General features: G+C 36.7%; 1 protein-coding gene across 1 annotated transcript in view; it reads left to right on the top strand.

The window, feature by feature from the left end:
- The window catches only part of DMD (dystrophin), a 1,674,912-nt gene that overhangs the window by 81,943 nt on the left and 1,576,633 nt on the right, over window positions 1-16,336 (top strand). The window contains exons 3-4 of the mRNA XM_088028834.1: window positions 6,199-6,380; window positions 7,604-7,735. Coding sequence (XP_087884960.1) covers window positions 6,199-6,380; window positions 7,604-7,735 — 314 coding nt within the window. The remainder of the gene's footprint in view (window positions 1-6,198; window positions 6,381-7,603; window positions 7,736-16,336) is intronic.

The raw sequence follows: 16,336 nt of genomic DNA on the forward strand, positions 1-16,336 counted from the left end.
CTTTGTACTACTCATTGACAATGACATATTTGATCATTTCTACTTCTCTAACTATTAAGCCACTTGGAATGGTTTGATTTTTTTTCTTTTTTGTATGATAACTTTTTTTTTTATATTGTCAATAGTACTTAAATTTTACATCAGGTTTATATAAATCATTATTTAAATTTCTGGTTATTTCTTTGTGGTGGATTCCTAGAAGGAAAATTACTGGGTCATTGAATATGATTGTTTTTAAGGTGTTAGTAGACATTGCCAAAATATTTTTCATAACATTTGGAACCAAATGATACTCTTCCAGCAAAGTAGGAGTTTGGCCAAATCACCGAAGCCTCTACAACTTTGGTTGTTATTCTTCTCTCATTCTTTGATAATGTGACAGGCAAAGGAATATACTTTAAAACCCACATCTTTATTTAATTTGAATTTGATTACTACCAAAGTTGTATTTTTATGTATATTTACTCTTGTCATTCCTCTTTTATTAGAAATAGAAATCAGGGATGCCTGGGTGGCTCAGCTGGTTAAATGTTTGACTATTGATTTCAGCTCAGGTCATGATCTCAGGGTTGTGAGATTGAGCCCCGAGTCAGGCTCCATGTTGGGCATGGAGCCTGCTTAAGATTCTCTCTCTCCCTCTCCCTCTGCCCCTCCCCTCCTACTCATGCTCTCTCTCTCTCTCTCTCTCTCAAAAAAAAAATAGAAATCACTACTATTATGGAGAATATTGTTAATATTTGGTAATGGAACCACATGGATCACAGGGTCATCCTTTAGATGGCTTTGAGATACTTGGTTTTTATTTTTTTATTTTTATTATTTTTTAGAGATTTTATTTTTATTTATTCATTGAAGAGAGAGAGTGAGCAAGAGAGAGAGCACCAGCAGGGGGAGAGGCAGAGGGAGAGAGAGGAGCAGACTCCACACTGAGCTGGGAGTCTAATGCGGGGTTCGATCCCCGGACGCTGGGATCATGACCTGAGCTGAAGGCAGACGCCTAACTGACTGAGCCACCCAGGTGCCCTGATACTTGGTTTTTAAATGCGCTAAGATAATATTTTCTGCAAGAATGAAGGTAAGGTACTGAGAAGTGTGATGCCCTGACTGGCCTCTAACTTTAATTCTGACAACTTTTGAAATCGCCATCAAACTACTGTGGGTTTCAATTTCCTCATTTGAAAAATAATGGAATTTCAGTGAATGATTTATTCATTCATTATATCCCTCAGTATCAAAATTCTGATTAGTATAGAAACACTCATCAGAATCAGTGCTGTTGTTCATAAAATAAAACATTCTAGCCGTATTTATAAGTTTGCAACATTTTCATTCTGAAATGTCTTTAAAGATTCGATTAGAAATCATTAATTTAAGTTTTTGCAGCAACGAACCCATTATACAGTAGGGTTTTAGTACAAAGATTACTTTCATAAAATTGTAAGTTCTTATTTTGGGAGTACAACCACTTCTTTTACTTCGTACATTTTAATGTCTTGTAATAAAAAAATGTAAATCACATCCCATCATTCTCACCCTCCTCAAATGCTATAGTACTCATTATCTATAACATTATGTTTTAAGTCAGTTGCTGTCTTACACAATTCTCATTAATTTCCATGGCTTTAACTACTATACTCAGTTTCTCAACCAATATTTAGGTGTTCACAAAGTGTCCAGACATTGGCCTAGCTGCGGTTATTGATCCTAAGTGAGGATCATCCCCAAGTCATGACACTTCTTTTGAATTCTCGTACCTTGTACAGTCCATAATTATTTGTTGCGGGCTCATCCACTGAATACTTATAATATAACATAGGCTAAGCATATTCTATGGCACATTATAATTGCTTTGTGACTATTTAATAAGTGATGAGTGGTCTTTCCTTCCTACCAGCTTCCTGTGGCTTCCTGTTAGTAGTACTAATGGTCTCCTACAACTACATCTGTTTTTATATTAATAACACAAAAAATGACAATTGCAATATAGGAACAGTATCTGAGTCTAATTAAGTTTACAGTCGTTTCTAAACATTATACATTTGACCTTCACAACACCACGGTGAGATTGGGACTCTGGTTTTATCTCGCAGATGAGGAAACAGAAGTAAATGATGTTAAGGATGTCTTTTTATAGATATAAACATTTAGGCACAGATTTTTAAAATCCAAATCCAGATTCAGAATTGTTCATTCTTTCTTTCCATTATGTTCTCCTTTAAAAAAAAAACCCATTAATTTTAAATTTATAAGTGAATTTTATCTGTTGAACACAAAGCTGAGTGTATCATTTACTTAAATAAGAGGGAACTATGCTGGTTAACCACAGTCTCTCAAAACAGAGTATTCTTAGGTTTTGGGGAAAACTGGGAGATCAAGAGATCTGTGAGCATTCGACGTGAATAGGTTGATGTGACCTTTAGAAGCATGGTTGGTTAATCAGGTGCTACCACTGTTCACTGGTTTGCATTTAGAATTTTGTTTATTGGGGTGAGTCCATTTCTGATTAGCCAACTTTCAGAAGGGAAGGGTTGACAATGGCTGGCTTGAGGAATCATGATCAAGACCATATAGGCAGGTAATTGTTAATCGATTAAATGAGTCTGAAACTTGTGTTGGTGGCTACTTGTTACTGTGATTACAAAACAAGCATTTCCCTCCGTCTGTCCTCCTCCATTTTACTCAAGGCTTATTCATCTTTGCACCCTCAAGGGCTTAGACAGAATGTTACATATAGTTCTTTTCAAAGACTGTGAAGTAAATGATTGGAAATAGAATGAGGTCATTTTGGACCTATCTTAGAATTTCTATCATCCATCTTTTTGTTTGCGTTACAAAGCCTAGTTTATTTCTCTAACACCTCCTATCTGGATCGGGTCCTAGCTTCCTACTTCCCTCCAGTTGTTTTTCTCTTTCATCCCATTCGGTACTTAACAGTTTTACTTTACAAAAAATTCAGTGCCGTCACACTCTTGCTCAAAAGTAGTCACTGTCCAAACTACTGAACCAAGGTCAAAATTTCTGGTTTGTTCCTGATGATCTCTCAGTGTTTCACAGAGACGGTACCCATTGTATCTTGTTAGTCACTACTCTCCTGTCTGTGGCTAAGACACATAAAGGCACTATTCCTGGGATGTTTCTAATATCTTAGTGCTGCACTTTTGTTCATGCTTTTCTACTGCCTAGAATACCTTTCCTCATTCCCCCATTTCTAGCTAAGAAATCCTATACCTACTTATTAGGTTTCCTATTTATAAAGACTTTTCTGGCCCCCTGGTAATATATAATTTTTTCCTTTCTCTGAATCTACTTAAGCACTGATTGTGCCAGTTAGAGGAACACATTTTAAATTCTGTTCAGCAATGCAGTTATTTTGTACTTTTCCTATTATCTATTTATTTTATTATTCCAAATTGTGAAGAATCCATGAATTCTCTATCTTGTTAATCTCGTGGATACTTTGCTAAAATATTGTAAATAAAATAGCTCTTTAGCACATATATGTTGAAGTGAATTAACATATTTTAGAATATCTAAGTTCCTTTCTTTAAGAAAAGAAATATTGGATTCCACCTGCTGGTACAGCTGAATCCACACAACCTCAGAGATGGGAAGCAAATAGATTGGGGTAAAAATGTCAATAATTTGGTCAAATAGTGTATATTTTTGTGATGATTGATAATTACGAATATTTGCTGCCATCCAAAAGATGTTTTATGTAGATAAAATGTACTATAATTTTTTATATTTGCTTGGGGTAATAGAAATAATTCTTAATTTATTTTTACCTTTATTTTTATCATGACATATATTTGAGGCTAAACATATCCATGCACGTGTTTATGTATAATATAGCAGTAAATGGTCATGGATCAACCTTTTTTTAATTCAGTGCCTTTCTCACAGCATAGTTTTACTTAATACTAAAAATAAACAATTCTAAATTATGCTCATTACATGTACAACTGACTACTTCCTAGTGAGAAAGAAGAAAACATTTTAGAGGTTCAAAATGTGGTGAAGAAGTGTAGTATCCACATACAAAGAACACTTGAAAAACAGTTATCAAATGAAAGGGATATTTTAGTCTTCACAATTTCAAAGCTAAGTTAGTAAGATTTTTTTTTTTTAGAAAGGCGGTACTCATGTACAAAGTATTCTTTAGTTCTTCCTAAGAAAATACTTGTGAAAACTTAACCTTCACCGTTTGTTGGGTAATAATTATAATAAAGGAGCAGAGAATACGTATTGTATCACTTTGTTCCTCTCAGCCTTATGCACTTAAGTGTCCAGTTAAGTATCTTTTGGGGGGAAAAAGCCAAACAATGAAGTGGCAGATGATAGAGCAGTCTGCTTCCTGTGTAATATTTTTCAACCCTGTTACTCAGAGTGTGGTCTTCAAGTCAGCAGTGTCAGCATCACCGGCCAGCTTGTCAGAAATGCAGAACTTCAGGTTCTACGCCTGACCTACTGAATTTGAGTCTGAGTTGAAAAAGGTCCCCAGGTGATTCATATGCACATTAAAAATTGAGAAGTACTCTATTATACTATGGATAGAAGCAGACCAAAGAATATTAACTTTTTCCTCCTCTGTAGCTCTTTTTAAAAATATTAAAAAAAAAAAATACAGGGCGCCTGGTGGCTCAGTAGTTTAAGCGTCTGTCTGCCTTTGGCTCAGGTCATGATCCCAGGGTCTTGGAATCAAGCCCCTTGTCGGGCTCCCTGCTCCATGAGGAGTCTGCTTCTCCCTCTCCCTCTGTTCCGCACCCCCTGCCCCTGCTCATTCTCTCTCTCTCTCATAAATAAATAAAATATTTCAAATATATATTAAAAAATAGTTGTTCTAGGGGCATCTGGATGGCTCAGTTGGCTAAGCATATGACTCTTGGTTTCTGCTTAAGTCATGATCTTATGGGTCAAGAGATGGAGCCCTGCTCTGTGCTCAGAGGGAGGTCTGATTGAGATTCTCTCCTACCCCTCCCCCCACTCGTGCACGCTCTCTCTCTCTCTCTCAAATAAATAAATCTTTTTAAAAATAGTTGTTCTAATCAATTACATTCCTGCTATTTGTAAAGGCATTGACTAAGTTACCTATTCAACCTCCTTTTATGTTAGTGGGCTTGAGATTTGACTCTAGGCTTTTTTACTCATGATCAGAACACCTGACCAGAATACACATATTTAACATAAAAAAGATCTTTTAATGCTAGCTAAGCTAAGATAAATTTATAGCAAGAAAAATGCCTGGCACATTGCTGCATAGTTGTCTTGGCCTCCTGCCAGGATTTATGTTTTAACACTTCTGGGATTAATGATACACTTCACATAAAGGATTATTTTTATATCTTGGTTCCCTGGAATGAACGCAGTGGGTAAATTGTAATGCCAAGTAGCAAAATAACCTTTGGAAGGAGCTGCCGCTCACTATGTGTGTTGTTACGCATTATTATTGACTTTAAATGCTGGGTTTCTTTCATTCCCTGGATGTGGCAAAGGACATAATGTCAGATCAACTTTATGTGAAGGACTTTTAAATTTATCTCTAGAGTCTGAGAAGGAAGGTAACATCTGACTTTAACAGATGTACCAAAAATGTAAACAAATGTTTTTTAATATACTTAAGGAGTATTACAAATCATATACATATGGTATATTGTTGTTTTATTGTCATTGTGGAAATACATGGTTCATTTCAACACAGAGACATATTTTGCTCTTTACATACTTAATCACCAGCAAAAATTTGATTAGCTGATGCAAGCTTCCCTTATTGGAAGCCAAGGCATTAAGCTCTTTTGTGTAATTGTTTAATTACCAGTGCACTATTTTAATTTACACGTTAATATAGCTTTCCATGGAAAGGAAGATATAATCTTTTATTTGTGTTTCTTATCTAATGAAAACCACTCTCTTAGATGGGCCAGTTTGGCAATTTGACTTAGGAAAAAGTACTATGGAATGAAGTTTTTATGTGAACAAGGAAGAAAGAAATTAACTTTAGTGCTCCTCTCATTGGTCTGCCAAATTGGAAAGCCATTTTTGGCCTGATTATCACGTTCTAATTAGTCTCTGGAGGGCATTCATGGGCAATCGAGTGCTCATTAATGTGTCTTCTTCCTGTAACATTTATTCGTTCATTCGCCTTTCAGAGACTCAAATATAGAAACCAAAATTTGATGTGGGGTGTTAATGTGCTTACAGATGTTGCCACCACTTATCCAGATAAGAAGTCCATCTTAATGTATATCACATCACTCTTCCAAGTTTTGCCTCAACAAGTGAGCATTGAAGCCATCCAGGAAGTGGAAATGTTGCCAAGGCCATCAAAAGTTACAAGAGAAGAACATTTTCAATTACATCATCAAATGCATTATTCTCAACAGGTAAAGTATCAAAAGAGTACCTAATATCAATGATATTTTCTGTCGTATATGCATTTTTAGTCATCATACATATACATATATATCTCTGATAAATACATGATAAATATGTCTATGTAGCATGACGTGTGTATACACAAATATATGTCTACATAGCATAATGTGGGTGTATGTGTGTGTGTGCGTATATCTATATCTCCACCTATAGAAAGAGAAACTCTGTAAGCCTTCTGAATTTTAACTGATATAATGGACCATAATATTGTTTTCAAAGCACATTATTAAAATACTCTGCTGTTGATATGCACTATGTTATAAAATATGGAAAGCAATGTATTGCATTTCCATTGTGTAAAATGAATTAAAATAAAAGATAGACTCATATATGTATAAAACTTTCTGTCAACGAGAGTAAAGAGCAAAGAGGGCAAGAGCAAAGGCAAGTACTCTGTTTAATAATACTTTCTTATCTTTAGTGACAACCTACTGAGGTATTAACAAATTTTGATTATTCAAGATAACGTTTTTGATAAACGTAGTTTATGATACTTTAAATGAAAGTTAAAGGGAGAATACATAAGATAAAGATTTTTACAATTGTCCAGGATTTAGTGGGATTCTTTTATTACATGGCTTGTTCTTGCTCCCACGAGTGGCTGTTCGGGGTGTTTTCTTTTACTTTCTTTGACAAAAACAATGATGAAAAAGCCTAAAACAAACAAACAAACAAACAAAAAAACCTTTTAGCATAATTCCTTCTCAAGGTGTGGACGGCTAATCTTAGGCCTAATTTTCTCACTCTCCTAAAGCACTAGTTCTGTATTTAGCTTATGAAAGCTCCAGTCCTTTCAAGGAACTTGAACTGATGAATTCTGGTTTTGTTTACTTTGGGTTCAGAGAAAATTGCTTTTGGATGCCTGTTTTTGCCAGATTGAAGAGCACCATCCCGCATGAGTGCTGGAGCTGTGTCAGTATGGAATCCTTATAGTTAAGTCCCTCCCTCATCCCTTCCCTGAGTACCCGCCCTCCACCATGACATAGAGCACCAGAATTGTGCAAGTGCGCCAGTTTGCAGTGGCACTATGTGCATTTCAAATGAAACTTTTCATCTCACTGTTTCCATTTAACGTTTGTTTTTCTAGTGTGTGGGAAAGCAGTCCTTCCAGGGTTACTTATGATGTCTCCTCCTCCCCCTCTGTCCCCTTCCCCGTAACCCTACTCTGCAGATCACAGTCAGTCTAGCACAGGGCTATGAACGAACTCCTTCCTCTCCCAAGCCTCGGTTCAAGAGCTATGCCTACACACAGGCTGCTTACGTCGCCACCTCTGACCCCACACGGAGCCCACTTCCTTCACAGGTCTGTCAACATTTACTCTCTATTCTACGAACCAAAGAACTTCCTCCTCGAGGATAACCTGACATGGCTTTCATTTGAATTTTGCAGTGCCTTTTTTCTCCTTCATCAGGAGCAGTTTCATTATTCCCAGTTGTATTAGATGTTCTCACATGATGCTGTTTCGTTATTGTGATTTCCCTAGGTTTTAATATGGGTTGATTCTTCATGAATGGGGATTCTTAGAATAGTGGTGTGTGCTTTCATTATATAATTTACCTGTAAGTGTCTCTTTTATAAAGGCTACCAACAGTTATACAAAAACATCATTAAAGGTTTATATATGTAATTTTTTTAAAAGGATGGGAAAATGGATGAAATTCACTGGTCACACTACTTGGCGAGATTTTTCTAGATACCTGATACCTAAAGGAAACATACACTCTATATAGATGTTCTTATTATATTTTCATTCTATAAAAATATATTTATACTCTATTTAAGAAAAATATAACTACAGGGCCACCTGGGTGGCTCAGTCGGTTAAGGGTCTGACTCTTGATGTCAGCTCAGGTAATGATCTCAGAGTTGTGAGACTGAGCCCCACGTCTGGCTCTGCGCTGGGCATGGAGCCTGCTTAAGATTCTCTCTCGCCCTCTCCCTCTGCCCCTCCCCCCCAAAAATGAAAGGAAAATATAACTGTAAGCTTTTTCATATGATACATTTTAATAATTTGGCTAATTTAAACATGTATATAACATGCTCCGGACTATTTTTACAAGAAAGTCTGTCACTCCCACACCAGTCAGATTCCATGCACCATTTCGTACTTTCTGCATAAAGAGTCTTCTCAGTGGAATTTTCCATTATTGCGGTATTGTAGGAAACCTAAAAATACAAGAAATTACAGCCTGGTTTATATTAGAGCATGGAAATGAAATGTGCTTGACTTGTGAGATTTGCTAGAATTTCTTTTTAGAAGAAAACTATTTTGTTTAGTGGAGCAATTTGAAAAGTTCTTAAGGAAGTGACTTTTGTCAGAACTACATTATGAATGGGAATTTAGAAATTATAGACCTGATCCTATACGGTGAAAAAAGTGTACATGTTTAGAGGCTCACTGATTTTTTAAAATAGTGTTTGTATTTAATTAGTGATTATTTTGCACAGTTAATTTTTGCATAAGGCTGAAAATTCTTAGCATGCACCGATTCTCCCAGGGAAGCATATTTCAGGGCATAGTTATGCCCTCTATCCTTGGCTAGTTTTCTGGCAAAGCTGAACAAAGGAGACTGGGTGAGAACATTTGTGTGACTCAGCCTCATCTTCACTTAAATTCCCATCCATGTTTTTACAAAGGTTAGTTGTATAATCTTGAACAAGAAACTTAATCAGTTTTCTCATTATCAGTAAATAGAAATAGTTGGGCCACTCATTACTGAGTGTTTCTCTATGCCAGGTGTGCACATTATATGAACTAAGGAAGTCCTTATAACAGCTTCGGAGAGGTGGGAGATGCTATTTTTATCCACATTTGAAGCTTCCTCTTTCTGCCCTTCTCTTTCTCTTCTTCCTCCTCCCTCGCACCCTCCTGACTCCCTGACTCCCTGACTCCCTGGACTCTTTTTCATCACCATCCTCCCGTTGAAACCTCCGAGTCTTAAAGAATAGGGGTGCATCCTAAAGTAAAGGAGCATGAGCCAAGACAAGGAGATGAGTTCTTTTCCCCCCTCATTATCACTTTATTGAGCTCCCTTTTCCAGAAGTTTTTCTCTAATGCCTCTTCTGGTGGCACATTTTTACCTCATTACCAACCCCATTAAGGCATTGCTCCGTTATGACTCCTTAATGAAGTAATTATAAGTGGACTTAATTTTGCTAGACTCTATTTGTTCATTCTACCTTTGTATAAATACTACAAAATATATAATGTGTCATACAATAAAAATATTCAACAAATTCACTTACCTGTTTTATTTAGCATAAGCCACTGAAATAAACCTAATTGTGTCCTTTAGAAAAGAAGAAGCATGAATTACAATTGATAAGGAATGATATACTCTACCTGTTTCTAAAGGAAGCACATCAGAAGATGATGTTACATGTAGTTAGTTTGATAAGTTTATGTCTTAACGATATACTAAGAAAAATTTTTTCTGACGCGTTTCTGAGGGGCTGAGCCTATACTGCCCCCTACGGGTTGTATCTGATCCACTTCAAATGAACTCAAGACAGGCCAGACAGGACTCCATTAGAGAGTTTCATTCAAGTGGTTTACTTGGTGATCTGCAAAGGGGGTGAAGTTTTCCATAATAGGAAAGCAAACTACGTGCGTGACTGTCCGCTATGGAAAGCAGAAATTTTGTGAATTACCTTAAAAGTTCCCAATATATTGGGGTGCCTGGGTGGCTCAGTTGGTTAAGCAACTGCCTTCGGTTTGGGTCGTGATCCCGGTGTCCTGGGTGATTGCCTTCGGCTCAGGTCATGATGCCAGGGTCCTGGGATCGAGCCCCACATCGGGCTTCCCTTGCTCTGTGGGGAGACTGCTTCTCCTTCTCCCTCTGCCTGCCACTCTCCCTGTTTGTGCTCTCTCTCTCTGTCAAATAAATAAATAAATAAAATATTTTTTTAAAAAAATTCCCAATATATTAGAATCATCAGTTATCCCCATCTGTCCTAAACTTGAAAAATCCGATTTATACTCTTTGCAGTTTGAAAATCTATTGGGGTGAAGCAGTCGACCTACCTCAGATCCCTGCTTATAAATGAGTTTTTCTCATAATTTGCCAAGAAGAAATACTATCTGGTGTGAACCTCTAGCTTTCCCTCATTGTATATCACTTTATTGCCATCCATCCTTGGATGGAGGACATTTTTTTATGATTTTACTTAATTCCTATTTTTATGACTTTGATCATGCCTCTCATTCTACTCCTAATTTTATATCAAAAATACCCAGTATCTTTTTCACTTTGGGTTTCTCTTTCTTTCCTAGAGCCTAACCCTGCTTAAAACTCCTCTAGTGTATGTCATCTCTTCTGAAACACATCAATCCACTTTATCTTCTTAATATACTGTTATGTGACTCTTTCTTTCATTTATCACCTTCTGTAGAATAGTCTATGCTTTATTTATTCATTTATTTAGTCCACAAATAATTATACTTCATCACCAAATCAAATGTCATCTTTTCAGCTTTCAGGCTTTCCATCGTAATTGAAATAACTTTTCTCCTAGCTTCTAGACTCATCAGCTTCTTCTCCATCTCTGTTCTGTATCTCTTTCACTATCTGGCTTTCTTCTCTTCTAACTCCCTTTGCATAAGAGCTTCATGAAAGATCCCTTGAGCCATGTATTATAGTCTCCCTGTTATCAATATGATTTAGCTTCCTGGCTTCAAGCTGTATTCGGATCACCGTTGTGATCTGTGTTTTTACCCACTTTCAATATCTTTTAAGTTACAGCCACATTTCCAACTCATTTTCAACTCTTTGGCATGTATCTATACCTAGATGTCCACTGATTTCTTAAACCTGGTATTGTCCTGAGGGGAACTTTGTTTCATTGCTCACAAAGCCATTTCTTGTCCCTTTTTGTTATGTAAGTGAGAATATTACTCAGCAGTCATTGATACTTAAATATGTGACATTGTACTCTTTGGTCCCTTTATTGATCTGCTATTCATTAATGAGACGTGCAAAGTCAATTCCTTCTTTACAAAATTACTTCATTAAGCTATGTCCCTGATGTTATGTCCTCTGATTTAGGCCCTCAATACATGTCTTCTGGATTACAGATACACCTTTGCAATCAATATCACTATCTCTATCTTAGTCCCCTCTAAATCAGATTAAATTTCCATATTAACAACTTTAACAATATCATTCACAAAACTTTCTTCACTTCCTTTTGCCTTTATAACAGGTCCACTCTCTTAAATTTCATCAAGAAGCTCCATGATCTATTATCTACTTATATTTTCATGTTTATTTCACAGTAGTCTATTTCATGTTTTCTTTACTCCAACCAAATTAAATCACTTGCTGTCTTCCATAAGTGCCAAACAGTTTCCTATCTTAGCTTTTTTTGATTCTCTCAGCCTAGAGTGACTTTGGTCTCCTTTCACATTGGGTAGTTTAATCAAAATTTCAAAGCCTAACCAATAAGTGGCAGAGCCTGGATTCATGTTCGGATTTATCTAACCCCAAGTTAATGTTCTTTATACTAACACTGAATTCTCTCTCTCTCTCTCTCTATACACACACACGGGATTACTCACCCATGAAGTAGTATTCATTTATGTAATCATTTATTTATTTATTTGAGAGAGAGAGAGAGAGAGAGCAGGAACAGAGGGGAGGAGCAGAGGGAGAGGGAGAAGCAGACTCCCCGCTGAGCAGGGAGCCCAATGTGGGGTTCAATCCCAGGACCTCAAGATCATGACCTGAGGCAAAGGCAGACGCTTAACTGACTGAGCCACCCAGGTGCCCCTGTAATCATTTAATATTTAGTTTTTAATCACCTACTATGTGCCAGGTATTATTATATGATATTGCAGTCAATATCATATAATAATTGGTTCCCCCAATTGGTGCATCAGTAAACAAACTTACAAAATAATTTGTGCCCTAATGGAGAGCATAGGCTTATGGGAGAGTCAAAATATGACTAAGACAAACATTATGAATAAGTGAAAGAATATTTCAGATAATATGCTAGTAATGTGTATAAAGTAAAGCAAAATTCAGTAGTAATTACGATAGTGGTAAAAAGAAAAAAACAAAAGAGGAAAGTAGAATATGCAGTATGTGACATTTGGGGTAGTCAGAAAAAGTAAATTTTGAGTAAAGACTGAAAAGAGGTGTGGGTCTCTGGGAGAAGACCAACCTCTGAGGAGGAAGCACAGATGGTACAAAAACCCTGAGCTGTGGGGATACTTGGGCTACTTGAGGAAAGGTGGGAGGGAGGGCACCGTGCTGGGAGATGGAGCCTGAGCTGTAACAGTAGACCAGATCACATAAGACCTGGTAAGTAATGGTGGGTCCCTGGGTGGCTCAGTTGGTTAAGCGACTGCCTTCGGCTCAGGTCATGATTCTGGGGTCCCGGGATCGAGTCCCGCATCGGGCTCCCTGCTCAGCAGGGAGTCTGCTTCTCCCTCTGACCTTCCTCCATCTCATGCTCTCTCTCTACCATTCTCTCTCTCAATAAATAAATAAAAATCTTTAATAAAAAAAAAAGAAAAAGACCTGGTAAGTAATGGTGAGGACTTTGGTTTTTATTACCAGTGAGATGGAAGGCTATTGGAGGAGTGACATAAACGTGTATTATTTCAACATGGCTGCTATGTGGAAAATAGACTAAAGGGAGCAAGGGCAGAACCAAGGAAACGAGTTAGATTGCTATTGCAATAATCCACTCAGCATATGAGAGAGAGTTGGATCTGGATTCTTTTTCTTTTTCCCTCCATTAAAAAATTTTTTTAACATAAACTTTACTACCTACACTGTTTTTAAGTGTACAGTTCTGTGGTTTTAAGTACATTCATAAAATGGTACATCCATCACCACCACCATCTGTTTCCAGAACTCTTTTCATCTGGCAAAATGGAAACTCATTTTCCATTAGGCAATAACTCCCCATGACTTTTTCTCTCTAACCCCTGGGGACACTACCATTCTCTTGTTTCTATGAGTTTGGCATTACTTTGTTTTTATTTTTGTTTCTTAGATTTTATCTATAATGAAATTATGCAATATTTGTCTTTCTGTATCTGACTTATTTCACATAACATAATGTCCTTCAGGTTCATCCATTGTTGTCACAGGTGGCAGAATTTTTTAAAAAATAATTAGTTATTTATTTTAGAGAGAGAGAGTGTGAGAAATTGGGGGGAGGGGCAGAGGGAGAGGGAGAGAGAGAATCTCAAGCAGACTCCTTCTGAGCGTGGAGCTCGATCTCCCGACCCTGAGATCATCACCTGAGCCAAAATCAAGAGTTGGACCTTTAATGGACTGAGCCACCTAGGCACCCCACAGATGACAGAATTTTATTCCTTTTTAAGGCTGAATAATATTCCACTGTGTATAGATACACCTTTTTCCATTCATCTGTTGATGGACGTTTAGATGGTTTCCATATCTTGGCTCTTGTGAGTACTGGTGCAATGAACATAGGAGTGCAGATATGTCTTTGAGATACTGTTTTCATTTTCTTCAGATATATACCCAGAAGTGGGATTGCTGGGTCATATGGTAGTTCTATTTTTTTAAAAAATTTTTGAGGAAACTCCACACTTTTTTTTTTTTTTTTAATGATGGTTCTATCAATGAGCATGATACATTGTAGTTGAATTCTGGATAATGTTTTGGACAACCTACAGGATTTGCTATGCAACGTAGAACACATTTTGCTGTATTCTTAGACAATATTTGTGTTATTAAAAGAACTAAAGGGGATAGATAAAATTTCTAAGAGGCATTAAGCTTTAATCATAAGTAAACTAGTAGTTTATGAAACCCATGTGTTAAATTTAAGTGATGAGTTGAGTACCCGGGTGATGAATGAAATTGTTGAATCACTACATTGTGTACCTGAAACTAATATAGCGCTTTATTTTAAGTAACTAGAATTAAAATAAAAACATAAAAAGCCAAAAATAATAAATTTTAAAAAAATCAGCTTTGATAAGGAAGACATAGGTAACAATGTGTATTAATTATAGATAGTAACTTAACCTATTACACATGGTAAAAATAGAGAATAAATAATGGAATACACAAGTGTACCTAGTGAATAGAAAGAAATGAAGAGACCAAATCATAAGGTATGATCGATCATGTCACCTACATCATTCCTAAATTGCGTACCTACTGATAATACTTGGTATGGTCTCATTATGGTCTCCCAAGTATACTACATAAAAAATGCGAATAATTCCCATAGCTCTTTTGCAGACTAAGTAATGACCTACAGCTATGGGCCAGGTATGCTTGTCCCTGTATCTCTCTAGTAAAGCAAGTATATGTGGTGGCCTTAGGCACCTTCTGTCTATTGTACCCCTCCCTCAGATGTCACCTCTGGTTCTGTCCACTGCACCACCATCCAGAAAGATGGACAGAGCAAAATATATGAACATTGCACAAGCTGAGATTTAAATAGTGTGGTCCTTCTCACTGTTTGGCCTTATCCTAATTGCATTACCTGCCCCCCATTTCTTTCTTCTTGTTTCTTGCTATATGCTTTAAAATTATTTAATAAATGATGGGATTTGAACATAACAGCTTGGTCAGTGAGCCTTTCTGTTTCATGATCTCTGGGATGGCCTACCTGGGAGCAGAATTGGAGACCACCATTGCATCAAGATCATGCTGCACATGACATAGTGGATATGAGTTATGAAAGAATTCAAAGAACCAAGAATTAGTGCAAGGTTTTGGCTTAAGCAGTTGGAAGAAAGGAGTTGCCACCAACCGAGATAGGATCATCTATAGGAGGAACAGTTTGGGGAGTGAGGTTAGGAGCTCACTTTTGAACATGTTAATCATTACTTATTTTTTAATTTTTAAAATTTGAGGTATAACTGACATACAGCATTGTATTAGTTTTACATGTACAACACAATGACTTGATTCAATATTTATATATATTGCAGAATGATTATAATAAGTCTAGTTAACACCTGTCACCATACATAATTACAGAATTTTTCCTGTGATGAGAACTTTTAAGATTTATTCTCTTAACAACTTTCAAATATGCAATACAGTATTATTAACTATAGTCCCCATGCTGTACATTATATCCCTATGACTTATTTATTCTCCAACTGGACATTTGTACCTTTTGACCCCCTTCACCCATTTTGCCCACGCCCACCCCTTGTCTTTGGCAACCACCAATGTGTTCTCTGTCAATGTGTGTGTGTGTGTGTGTGTGTGTGTGTGTTTTAAGATTCCATATATAAGTGAGATCATACAGTATTTGTCTTTGTTTGACTTACTTCACTTAGCATAATACCCTCTAGGTCCATCCATATAGTCGCAAATGGCAAGATCTCATTCTTTTTTATAGCTGAATAATATTCCATTGTATTTATATATACTACATTTTTTTTTATCCATTCATCCGTCTATAGACATTTGAGTTGTTTCCATATCTTGGCTGTTACAAATAAAGCTACGGTGATGAGGTACATATATCTTTGTGAATTAGGGTTTTTATTTTCTTCCGGTAAATACCCAGAAGTGAGATTACTTGATCATATAGTTTTATTTTTAATATTTTGAGCAACCTCCATTCTGTTTTCCATAGTGGCTGCATTAACTGACGTTCCCACCAACAATGCACGAGGGTTCCCTTTTCCCCACATCCTCACCAGCACTTGTTATCTCTTGTCTTTTAGTTAATAGCCATTCTTACAGGTGTGAGGTGATAGCTCATTGCTTTGATATACATTTCCCTGATGATTAGTGATGTTGAGCATCTTTCCATGTGTCTGTTGGCCATCTGTATGGCTTCCTTGACAGGATATCTATTCAGATCTTCTGCCCATTTTTAAACCTAATTGTTTATTATTTGATTTTGTTTTTGTTTTTGTTTTTTGCCATTGAGTTGCAGGAGTTCTTT

This window comes from Eumetopias jubatus, unplaced genomic scaffold (assembly GCF_037043125.1).
Source record: "Eumetopias jubatus isolate StellerSeaLion01/CBP00866 unplaced genomic scaffold, mEumJub1_p1.0 scaffold_11, whole genome shotgun sequence".
In the NCBI taxonomy this organism is placed as follows: domain Eukaryota; kingdom Metazoa; phylum Chordata; class Mammalia; order Carnivora; family Otariidae; genus Eumetopias; species Eumetopias jubatus.